This window comes from Engraulis encrasicolus, chromosome 22 (genome assembly GCF_034702125.1).
Source record: "Engraulis encrasicolus isolate BLACKSEA-1 chromosome 22, IST_EnEncr_1.0, whole genome shotgun sequence".
Lineage (NCBI taxonomy): Eukaryota > Metazoa > Chordata > Actinopteri > Clupeiformes > Engraulidae > Engraulis > Engraulis encrasicolus.
Genome location: NC_085878.1, coordinates 40,342,237 through 40,354,736, shown reverse-complemented (window position 1 = coordinate 40,354,736; position 12,500 = coordinate 40,342,237). Strand labels below are relative to the sequence as shown.

Sequence of the window (12,500 nt, the reverse complement as noted above, 5' to 3'; positions counted from 1 at the left end):
GTGTGTGTGCGTGTTTGTGTGCATGTGTTTGCACAAGCTGAGTGTTCTCATATCTAGGGATATACAGGATAGAATGTGTGGACACATACAGGATAGAATGTGTGATGCCGGTGTCAAACGTATGACATAACAGTGTCATAACATTGTCAACATTGAGAAGGAGGCAGAAGAGAAGGGGGGCATTCAGTTGGAAACGGGGGCAATAGTCAATCTTATTCATTTTTGTAATACTAAGGGGAACGTTGGCGGGGTTATGATGAGGTCAACAGGGCATTTTTTCAAAAAGATTTGAGAACGTCTGGATAATCATTGCATGTTTTTACCCTGTGTCACCTGTAATGTGTTTTCTTTTGATGTGTTCTTGTAAATGTAGGAGTACCTGGAGTCTATCCACCAGCTGTATGAAGACTGGCTAATCAAGCAGACCTCATCTCCAGTTCCCGCTCCTGTTCTCGTGAGTATCAACCACCCAGGTGCAGAGTTGGGCACAGGCTATATATGGCTGCAGCGTAGGGGCCCCCACCTGCCAGGGGGGCTCTGACAGGCCACAAGTGAAAAATTGCAGAATTGTGAAAGGATGCAAAGAAAAAAAAATCATGTCGTATTGCACAGTTTGTAGACATGTTATCCTTATTTCCTAGCTCGTAATTATGACACTGTCTATGTAAACTTCCGGCGGGGCCCACAGCAACCTGTTAGCCTAGGGTCCCCAGGCCATCTCAATCCAGCCCTGTCACCACCTCGCTCATACTCTGTACTGCCTGGTGGTCTATCTGTTCTCTACTGTGTCCTAGTGCACACGTAGGGGCTGTTTATACATACCCGACTATCTTGATAAACGTAGACCTTTCCCTTCGTTTGTGCCTTTCGTTCACAAACAAACAGAGGTTTTTCTCACAAATGAATGTTCAAAAAACACTGGCAACAGTGGAGATTTGTAGAGGTGCTCCGATTGCTCGGCAGCCGATCATGCTCGGCCGATAATGGCCAAAAATAGCCTGATCGGTGATCGGAAAAACATGCCGATCAAAAAACCGATCCAGAGATATTAAATTCCTCACGCAACCATTTCGCCTTTACACCTGGCGCTGCCTGCATGTAGCCTAGGTGCTGGCTCTGCACAGCTGCTGCACCAAAATAAGGCATCTTTACTTGTCTTTAACTTTTTGGAATTCCCTCCTTCATTTTCACCATTTATAATCATATCTGCATCAACAATGATCTGATTTTCCGATCCATGCGCAGTTTACATGACGCTTGTAATTTGTGAATGACGTGTCAGTCTCGCCATGTTCACTATTTTGAGTTACAGCCTGTCAGCACGCAACAACTAAACGTTTCCAAAACAATCATCAACTGTATTGTTTTTAAAGTTGTAGCCTAATGGACAGCCAGGTCATTAGTTTTGTAGTCGCTGCAACACCAAACAGCAACTAGGGAGAATGGACGGTGAAACTCAATGAGTCTGTGCAGGGAATTCTACATTCTATGACAGTGTTACAGAGAAAGAGCTTTCCTCGCAGACACGCTGTGTTGTGCGTGTTCCCTGTTCTTTCAAGTGAAGTTTTTTTTTTTCTTGTTTTGTGTATGTAGAATCTCAAGTGTTTCAGTCACAATGTAATTTGCGATAGACTACTTCTCGCCCGTTAGCCATTTTACGTTATAACCTGTGTAGTTGCCTCGGTCAGCACGCGACAAGTTCACGTTGTCCGCACAAGCATGCCAACGTTATTGTTTTCAAAGTTGTAATTGACAGTCAGTCGATTAGTTTGATAGTCGCTGAAACGCCAAACGGCGACAGAAGTGAGAGGGAGAGAGCAGAACGGTCGCGGAGCACTGCAGCTGTGTGGACAGTGAGTGACAGAGAGGGGATGGGCTCTCCTCACGAGGCTGCTCATTTAAAGCGACAGGGTTTTTTCTCGTATGCAGAAGACGAGAGACTGAGATCCAGGTGTCTGAGCTTCAATTCAATCTCAAATAGTTAAGTAATTATATGCAATAACTTATAAATTGATGTAATGTTTCAGTTTCAATTCAATCTTAAATAGTTTAGTAATTATATGCAATAACTTATAAATTGATTAATACTGTAGACTTACTTGTAGGCTATATTACCAACACTAGTCTGAAAGAGCTGAAAGATAATAATAATAATAATAATAGCCTAATAATAATAATAATAATAATAATAATAATAATAATAATAACAATAATAATAATAATCATAATAGTAATAGCCTAATAATAGGCCTACATTGTGAAAGCGACATGTGCAAATTAAGATTGATTGGTGGGGCAGAAATATTCAATAAGGATAATTAATAGGCTATTAAAAAATAGGATATAATTTCTGTGATCGGCAATGATCGGTGATCGGCAGATAAAGATTTTTGGTGATCGGTATCGGTGATCGGGCCAAAAAATGGTGATCGGAGCACCTCTAGAGATTTGTATATAAATAGGGATAAATGGAGACTTGAATGGCGTTCTCCTTACCGCACACAGGCTTAACGTATTTATGACCGCTCTCGGCAGCATATTTATCTTTATTTGCCTATGATGTGAATTAAAATATTTTGGTAAGTAAGCGTGGAAGAGAAAAATGTTTGTTTATCAAAATACCTGGGTATGTATAAAACCAGGCCTGGGTTTGTTTGGCTTTGTTTTTTTGAGGGGTAGAAAATGGTTTTTAGCACAAATTACTATTAGATTGGTTGCACCGGATTGTTAATTTACAGTAGAAGCGCGGAGTGTGTATCTCCTTTGTTTTACAACAATTGGATATGTCTCATAGAGCTGAGTATCAGCTGGTGTTCAAATCATGAAAATCCAGTGGTACCCAGAGGCTCGAAACGCATGCATGTAGTCTTTGGCTATGGAGAATGGCACACAGGAAACAACAGGCAGGGGTCTATGTCAGCATTTGATATTTCTTCAAGTGGCTTCCTTCCTCCAAGCAAATGTGCAAAAACAAAACCCTTCAACAACACTTCCTCTGTGAAGCCCCTGAGAGATATGCAAAATGTTCTTCCGATACAAGCTTTGTACTGTACCTTGTCTGCTTTCTTGCTGCTGCTAGTTGACTGTGAGACGGTGAGACTTTGCAGATGACGTGTGCCCGTCTGTTCTGCTGTGAGAATGTGCAGCATGCAATAAATCTGTTGTTTCGGCCTGATTATGGGGTCATTTCCATGTTCCCCTGGTCCTATGTTCCCCCGGTCCTATGTTCCCCACAACTGAAAAAAGGGTTCTATCTTCCCCGCTGCTTCCAAGTAAACTGGCTAACCTTGCCTTGTTCTTTACAAGGTCATTCCAGGTGACCTGACTGACCTTGCTTCTGTGATTCCCCCAGGTGACCTGACTGACCTAGTGACCTTGTGGTTCCCCCAGGTGACCTGACTGACCTTGCCTTGTGATTTCCCCAGGTGACCTGACCTTGACCTTGACCTAGTGACCTTGTGATTTCCCCAGGTGATCCCAGCGGACCACGACCTCCAGAAGATGCTGCACCAGTACGAGGAGAACAAGGAGCGCATCCTGGCCGCACAGAGGACCTGAAGCTGGGGAGACGGGGACGGGGCAAAGGGGGCGTGTGTATGCGTGCGTGCGTGCGTGCGTGCGTGTGTGTGAGGGAAAGCGTGTGAGCACATCCTGGCTCCATAGAGGACCTGAAGCTGGGGTGATGGGGACAGGGGGCAAAGGGGGAGTGTGTGTGTGTGTGTGTGTGTGTGTGTGTGTGTGTGTGTGTGTGCGTGCGTGCGCGTGCGTGACTGAGAGAAAGCTTGTGAGCACATCCTGGCTCCATAGAGAACCTGAGAGCGGGGCAGGCGGGGACAGTGGGCAGGTGGGGACAGTGGGCAGGGGTGGGGGTGGGTCGTTCCCCTTGATGGCATTGGGTCACAACACGCCTCAAACACCACAATGCTCACCTTGCTTCTGCAGTGCAGAGACGCGAAAGATATTGCCTACACTTTACTTGGCGCCGTCATCATACGTACGACATAACAGTCACATAATAGCGTCAAAACAGTGATATGACACAGCCATGAACAAGTTATAAACATGATGTCAATGTCATAAACTTTTTGTGGTCATGAAAAGTTGACATTGTTAATGATGTCTTTACCATCACCGAATGTCACTTATTGACAAATCATAAATGTTTATGACATTGACATAATGTTTATGGAGCATGCATGACTGTGTTATGACAATGTTATGACACTTTTATGTCATATGTATGACGCCGGTGTCAAGTAAATTGTTTTGTAAAGTAAAGATATTTGACTGAGAGGAGTGTCAGGCAGGGTTGCCAGATGAGACTGGTGATTTCCAGCCCTAAAGATACACAAAACCCAATGTGCCCAATTTGCACTAAATTCTATTGATTTCTATGGCCATAAATTTGCAGAAAACCCCACCCAAATGCCCTTTTTACCCATTTTTAACCGCAGATAGCCATCCCAAACAGCCCAATTGGGCGGGAAACAGCCCAATCTGGCAACCCTGGTGTCAGGTCAGATACAGTAGATGAGCCATAGGAGAAATGAGATGAGTTGTGCCCATTACTGCTACTCCCAATTACATACAGTGCATGACTAACAGGGGAATCACCGTTGCAGACGTGACTACAGAGGGGAAATGACAGTGGCATACTTTACTAGCAGCCTCTCTTTGAGCTTACAATCATGACGTCGTTTCGCTTACAAGCTCTACACAGTTAATCTTAAGGTTGAAATTTAAATGTGTTCATGTAAAATAATTGATGACTGTGTTTGTTTGGTGCTAACAGGACACACACATTCTCTAATCTGGCTGTCCATCACTCGCTGCTTACTTAAGTAAAGCTATTTTAAGTTTCAGTTTGCGGTAGTTGCCGGGCAGAAAGTACTGACACTTCTTAGGAGAAGATAGCAGCCGTCCTGTTTGATGGGTGGTCAGAGCAGCATTCCTAAGTTCATGACCATATGAAAAAGTCTGAACCGGTTACATAGTCTGCTGCTAGGAAGGAATGACCTTGGTATGCTACCTACGTACTTACAGGAAGGAATGACGTTAGAATGCCACTTAGTTCCAGGAAGGAATGACATTTATCTCCTACCAGTTACAGGAAGAATATTAGAAGTCGCTTTTTTGGAAGTGAACGTGAGGAAGTCCTTTCACAGCCTCCATCTCTGCCTCTATTCTCACACACCATGATGACCTTATGAAGGGTCATTAGCATTTCCTATTGTTCTGTTTGTTTGTTTTTACTTGTTTTGATCAGCACTTACTGTTCCGGCAAGAGGACCAACAACAACAACAACAACAACAACAAAAAGAACCGGGAACATGTAGAACAAGGTCAAGATAGCCATCTTTCATTGTTATTTAAATACAGTGTAATTTATTTGTCATTAAAGTCATTTGTAAGCTTTTAATATTGTCTTGTTTTTGTTGTGTCATTATCACTGATTTCTGCAACACCATAGTAATGGCCATACCTCATAGACACCACCACAGATGGCGTCAGTTTTAATATCAAACATCCCTTTTCAGATTAGCTACCAGTACAACACTCGCCCTCATTCCATACAGCAGTTTCACTATAAAACATTGCCTCATCTGATTAGCACAATACTCATCTTCATTCATTATAACCAAACATGTCATCAAACAGCCTTCCTCTGATTAGACCTAGCTGTTAGGGTGTAATTCAGGTAAATTGGGCCACTTTTTCCCCATTCATTTATATGCAAAAAAAGTGGCCCAATTTACCTTAATTCACCCCTACTTTTCTTCATTCAACACATTAGCTTTTTATCATCAAACATCACCTCCTCTGATTAGCTATTAGCACAACACTCTTTGGGTTCTCTCCATTATCTTAACTCCTGCTTGTGACCTTGTGATGATGTCGCAAGACGTCATTGATGATGACAGAAGTTGAATTCAATATCTTGCAAAAAGTGCAGTTCAAAGGTCATTTTCTCATTTGCAATCAGGATGGTGAACGGGGGGAAAAAATCCCCCAAAAGTTTGTTGTGGCAAGGCCGACAGCTGGGGAAACTTGTTTTCTCCACGTACGGTAAGCGGGGTGTCTGTGAAGCGCAAGGCCACAAGCACAAAGTCGAGGACGGGAGTTAGGACAGTGGAATGGACCCATCATCATCTTCATTCAATACATACTGTATGTGATACTCTGGAGTAGAAAGACAATGAGTGCATATTTTGGCTTCAAATGAAGTAAGGCACGTTCACAAACTTGTCTCCCTCGTAGGTTCGAATAACAACAACTCAAACCCAGACTCCCAAGTTTTAACACGGTACATAAAATACTACGCTGCAGTGGTGGACAAAGTGAAAGTACTTTCGTGGTGTAATTACAACAGTAGCACATGATATTACATAGCTGTTACACCGTTTACTCCATTTTACCTACCTATTGAGATAGACTTTGAGATAGACTTATTACTGAAAAACAATAAAAACCTAACAAGGACCCACCACAAACTCAACCCAACCTGTGCAGAATCAGCTTATCGTAAGACAAGTACATTGGTCTACTTTTTACTCAGATAAGCTACCTGTGGAGAAACTGTGTTTCTTTTTTTTACTTTTACTTTCACTTTGTCCTCCAACACTACGCTGACTAGAGCCTAAAGACTACAGCTGATTACAACAATAAAGGAAAGAAGAAGTACAGTAGCCTTCACCTGAGAAACATTAATAGTCTTTAACGCCATGAAGATGGTTTGTTTTGTTTTAAAACATACGGGGCTACTACAGCTGTTTAAAAGAGTACAGTATTTAGTTTCTTCTTCTCTGCAGTCAGCTGGAAGCTGTTCTTCGTGTGGGTTCCAGTGGGGTCGACTCTTTCACATGTGAGGTGAGGTGAGGTACAGTATGTATGGACAAAATGGCAGCTAGTCCTCTGCAAATCATGTGTCCCCACGTCACATGTCATTGCATGCAAGTACAGTAGGCATCTCCCTCGACAGCTCTATGTGGCACACAGCAACACTGTGGCTGGCCTCATTCAAGTGTCTCACACACACACACAGATCCGGGCCTTCATCAGTGTATATGTGTGTGTGTTATAGGGCAGGTGGAATCAATGGGTATTACCATGATGGCAGGAGACAAGTAGTTCAAGTCACAATGGCCTCAGTTGAATTATAGATCTGGGGTCCGTATCTCGAAAGCGTCTTTGCTAACGACGGTAGCAACGTCCTTCGTAAGAGCGACTCAACTCTCTCTCGACAGCGACGCTCACCACTAAATCCAAGGGAATGGTGAGACGGTCAGCAACGACAAGAATCAAGAAACGGATCCCTGGACGCAGAAGCATGCAGTCAGAAATGCACTCTGAAGTGAACAAGTTGGAGGATGGCTATGATTCGGGTTGAAAATCATCAAACCATCATCATACAATATGCCAAGTTCCCAATGTTCAGTATTTCTGCCTGAAATGTGTTTCTATGTGTTTCTATTACTGTTGTACTCGAAGGAGGCCATTCTTACCCCCTTACTTACGTCCATCTACCTACATTCTACAGCTACTGATTGGCTGGTTGACCTGTCAGTCAGTCAGTCAGTCAGTCAGCTAGCTCTAGCAATACAAAAACGATGTCACTTCCTGTCTGGCTCGACCAGGACGTAGGTCTGCAGCAGCTCGTCCTCTGGCTGCTGTGGCGAGGCTCCAGGCTGCTGGCCCAGAGGCCCAGGGCACGCAGCGGAGCCATGCCCAGCGAGGGGCTCCAGGACTGGGGGACACATGCCCATGGGGCTGGGCGGCATGTAGAGGGAGCTGGGGGGCTCCTTGATGGTGCTGGCCCCCACGTGCAGGCTGTGCTGCTGGATGCTCTGGTGCTGGAGCTGGTGCTGGTGGTGTCGCAGCACGTCCGGGCCCGCGCAGCTGCTGCAACCGGAGATGCTGCACATGGGCAGAGCGGACGGGGCGCACAGGATGGGCTGCTGGTGGCTGATGCTGCTGCCATCCCGTACTTGGCCTGTAGGTGGCGCTACCACAGCAACACCAGCAGCCACTGTAGTAGCCACAGCTCCTGCCGGCCTGCTGCTGCTGCTGCGGTGGTGCTCGTGGCAGGCTGAGCAGGCCGCGTGCTGGGCCTGGGCTTGGGCCTGAGCCTGGGTCTCCTCGATGGGGTACTTGAGGGGCTCGTCCACGCTCAGCCTCCCCAGACGGGCCGTCACCTCCAGCAGCAGATCAGGCTCCTTGGCCTTGGCCGCCCTCTGCTGGCCCGAACGGGACACCGCGCTCTGCCCGACGGCGGCCATGGCGGCCCGCTCCTGGTGGTGGTACTGGGTGATGATGGAGGCCGGCCCGGCGCTGGCCACCAGAGGCTGGGGCTCGCGGACGTCGTCGGCCACCGGGGCTGGGACCGGACCCGGGCCCGGCAATCCAGCAGGGGCAGCAGGGAGAGGGAGGACCGGCACCGGCGCCGGCAATCCAGGTTTGGGCACCGGCGCGATCGGGGTGACGACGGGGGAGACGGCTTTGGGCACCGGGGGGGCGGCGATGGGCGCCAGGGTGCAGCCGGCCGAGGGTACGAGAGGCTTGGGGTGGTGGATGATGGTGATGGACTGCGGACCGCTCAGATCGCTCGTGCTGGTGATCATGGGGTTCCTGGAGGAGATGGACTGGGGACCGGCGAGATCACTGGCGTGCGTGATGAGTTGGGTGCTGCTGATGCTGCTGAGGATGTTGTTATTGGTCGTCAAGGAGACGGAGGAGATGGAGTGTGGCGGACCGCAGACGCTGAGCTCGCAGGCACTGCTGCTGAGAGCGCTCCTGGTGGAGGAGATGGGATGAGGGTGGTGGGGGCCACTGAGCTCCACAGCCTGGCCCCTGGTGGCCCTCACCCCTGCCCCTGCCCCAGCCCCAGCCCCCGTCCCCGCACCCATCACCACAACCCCGACGTCCCCGTCGTCGCCCAGCCGGCTGCGGGGGGCCTTGGGGCCCGGCGTCGGGTAGGAGCCCCCGCGTTGGCGGCGGGAGAGGAAGATGGGCTTCTGTCGGATGGCCAGGTCTGGGTAGTTGTGGCGCATCTCCAGGATGGAGCGGTCGTCGCTCAGGAACGAGCCGGCGCGGCCTCTCGACGACGACGATGATGAGGACGAGGACGTGGAGGAAGAGGAAGAGGAGGAGGCGCCATCTGTCACCCCTGTTGTTGACCTTCCTGCTGTTGTCCCCCCCGCCGTCGTCGTCACGACCCCTGATGACGCCACACCTGCTGCCACCACCATAGCCGGCCCGTCGACGGACACCACAGACGACCCTGTCACAGTCACCCCTGCTGATGACGGACCGGCAGTAGATCCCCCTGCTGCAGTCACCCCAGTGGTTGGTGCCACTCCTCCCGCACCTCCTGCTGCTGTAACCCCCCCTGCTACCTCTATTGCCACCCCCTGTGACCCCGCCACTGCCACTGCTGGTGCCACCCCTGAGCCCGCCACTGCCTCTGGTGCCACCCCCCCTATTGCTGTGCCTGCCGCTGCCACAACCGCACCACCTGCCACCTCTGTGCTTCCCTTAGCCTCCGGCCCCCCCAGTGGTTTGCTCCTGTCCCACTCCGCCGTGGCCTTGTCTGCTTGACCCTCTGGGGGGCGCTGTGGTGCGGGGGTCTCCCATGCTGCTCCTGCCGCTGTTGCTGCTGCGGCTGCTGGTTGGGTCAAAGACAGCACGTCGGGCAGAGGAGGCTGTTTGCCCGTTAGGCCTTCACGCTTGGCGCTGTCCTTGTCCTTTTCTGACCCTGCGGTGGACGCCGCCTGGCTACTGCTGCCCTCCTTCTCTTTCTCCACCTCACACGGGGCCTGTGCGTGTACGCTTGCCTCTCTGCCTGCCCCACCGCTGCTGCTACTGCCCTCTCTCTGGACTCTCTGGCCCTCCACGGCCCCTCTACCACCCCCCTCTCTGTCCTGCTGGCCACAGGCAGCTGCCCCACCACCACCACCACCCCTGCCACCCTCTCTGTGCCTCTTGCCCACAGGACCCCCGTCCCCACCCTCACCACCACCACCACCTTCTCTTCTGCTCTGCCCCTGTGGAGCAACTCCGTCACCACTGCCGCTGCTAACCTCTCTGTCTGCCGGTTCCTGTGGAGCAGCTACCCTACTTCCATGACCCTCTCTGCCTGCTGTCTGGACCACCTCTCCCCCACTCCCACTACTCTTGCCTGTCTCTCTCTTGTGCTGGTCAATACCTCCCCCTCCCCCTGTCTCTCTCCCTCGCTCCCGCTCCCTCTGGCCCATGGAGGTTCCAGTTCCAGTTCCAGTTCCGGTTCCTGTTCCGGCCCTCCGGGTCAGGAGCTCCAGGCACTCGGCGTGGGCCATCCTCTGGCCCATGGCCTCCAGCAGGTGCTGGCTCTCCACGCGGGCCAGGAACATCTCGAAGCCCACCAGCTTGGCCCGCTCCCGGTCCGCGTCGGGCCTCAGCCGGTACTGGGTGTCGGACTCCGGCTGGTAGCCCATCCTCTCCAGGATGCCGCGCAGCACAGGCACGGAGAACACGGGCTGCACGCAGTACACAAACGGCCCGGTGAAGGTCTAGAAGGGGATAGAGGATCATCAGATCAGTCACCTCTGGGTATACATGGGTTTTTTGTTTATAAACACTGGCTGCACGTAGTACACAAACGGCCCTGTGAAGGTCTAGAAAGGGATGAAGCAGGAAGGGAGGGGAAAGGATCATCAGTCACCTCTGGGTATAGGGTCATCAGTGGGTTAAATATCCTGTGTATATGTTTTTTTTTTGTTTTTTTTATAAACACGGTGTTGTGAGGAGGGGCAAGGCACTGGCAGCCAATCACGAGAGCTAATTTTTTGACCGACAGTGGTATCCAACAATCAGAGGTTGAGTTGTGCGCAGCCAGGGGGAAACAAAAATTGAGAACCCATGTAGGCTCTAGGTGTCATGGGCTGTGGTCAGGGCCGCTGACAGCCTTGTAAGGGCCCGGGACAAAGACAACGAAAGGACCCCTCAGCCCAATGCATACAATGTAATGAGGACTCAAATCTGGGCCCCCCATCTCCCTGGGCCCGGGACAACTGTCCCCTTTGTGTCCGTGTGCCTCCCCCCCAACCCCGTCGGCACCCCTGGTTGTGATAATAACACTGAGTGTGTGTGTGTGTGTGTGTGTGTGTGTGTGTGTGTGTGTGTGTGTGTGTGAGTGTATCCATTATCAGCCAGATGTTAGTCAGCCAGAGATGTATACATTGACATATTGTATGTTATACTATAGGATTGATATCAATATACAGTTGCCTCTACAAGAGTAACTCACACTTAGAACTAAATGTAATGTAATAGGCTACTATACCATTTTGACAGATAAACACAAAGAGAAAGTAGCCTATAGGCTACAACATGTGATCTGTAGGGTACAAGACAATGTCAATGTTATAACGCCTTAATTACTATTGCAGCATTAGCCTATGAGAAGTGTCAGTGCCAAGTGTCAACTACAGCCATGGATGGTAGGCTACTGTACTATGTATAGCAGGCCTCTTGATAGCTTTACCTTGATTGTCTTTATTTCCTTCTTCCACGGAAACAGGAACAGGTTGACACAGAGCGTTTCCAGCACTTCAGTAGCTTTTATAAAGACATGAAATACACTCCGACAGTCTCGCACCCCGACATTGACGCACTCGAGAGCGGTGTGGTAGAAGTCAAAGGTTGTGAATCTTTCCATGGGGTCCGCCTGTGACAGCAATACGTGCCGTGCCCTGCCTGTCACTTGTCGATCGTTACAGACTTTCACATTGCCGTTTTTCCAAGCGTGGTCGTAGTACATTAGATATTCTTCGAAGATTTCTCTGCGTTGAGGTGGCGTCTGGTCACCAATGCTGTTGGTCATGGTTGTAATAACATTAACACGACTAAAACGGACATACAGCTCAGCTCACCGCATGAACAATCAACTAGGAAGCGAAACCAGGCAGTGCGCAAATGGAAGAAGGCTATATTCTTTACGATTGATCACATCATGCAGGTAGGGTAATGCGAAGGCGAAGGCGGAAGCGTCTGTATTACTGGCATTACGACATTGCCTAGCAAAGCAAAAAGACTAGTCATACAGGCCGAAGGTGCCATCAGCCCTATTACATCTAATGTGCAAAATATGTCTCATGTAAAACATCCGAATGCCCCTCGACCGGGTTTCTGGTTCATCCCCTCTCCCCAGCCTCCCTTCCGGCGAAGAGCCACCTCCTCTTCATACACATGTTAAAATTCTACATAGATATCACGGCAGCAAACTACAACAGCCTACGAGGCTTAGAACCATGTGTACCCCCAAAATTCGACCAATGCATAATAAACTCAGAACCAGTGTTGTGGTCTGACGGTGACTGTTGACGCTGAAACAACACCGCCACCCTGTGAGTCGGGTGCAAACTGCATGTTCAAATAGCCTACCTTGAAGAAAGGATCCAATTTCTCCATTAGGTGGCGACTTTATCAAGGGAATATAGGCCTAGGCCTACTCTGTCCAATGGCA

The 12,500-nt window shown here is 49.4% G+C and overlaps 2 protein-coding genes across 3 annotated transcripts in view; one reads left to right on the top strand and one right to left on the bottom strand.

The window, feature by feature from the left end:
• Nucleotides 1-3,737, top strand: part of tk2 (thymidine kinase 2) — a 10,157-nt gene extending 6,420 nt beyond the window's left edge. The window contains exons 9-10 of one of the 2 annotated variants that reach the window (XM_063188815.1): nucleotides 374-454; nucleotides 3,472-3,737. In XM_063188815.1, the coding sequence (XP_063044885.1) occupies nucleotides 374-454; nucleotides 3,472-3,558 (168 nt within the window). In that variant the 3' untranslated portion in view covers nucleotides 3,559-3,737. The remainder of the gene's footprint in view (nucleotides 1-373; nucleotides 455-3,471) is intronic. The other variant, XM_063188816.1, reaches the window with a different exon arrangement.
• Nucleotides 3,738-3,869: 132 nt separating this feature from the next.
• On the bottom strand, nucleotides 3,870-12,295 carry si:ch211-189a15.5 (mucin-19). The gene is made up of 2 exons (XM_063188281.1): nucleotides 11,520-12,295; nucleotides 3,870-10,545 (listed from the first exon to the last, which is right to left on the bottom strand). Exons 1-2 carry the CDS (start codon nucleotides 11,856-11,858, stop codon nucleotides 7,612-7,614), a joined length of 3,273 nt encoding a protein of 1,090 aa, XP_063044351.1. The 5' UTR covers nucleotides 11,859-12,295; the 3' UTR covers nucleotides 3,870-7,611.
• Between the last annotated feature and the right edge of the window lie 205 nt (nucleotides 12,296-12,500).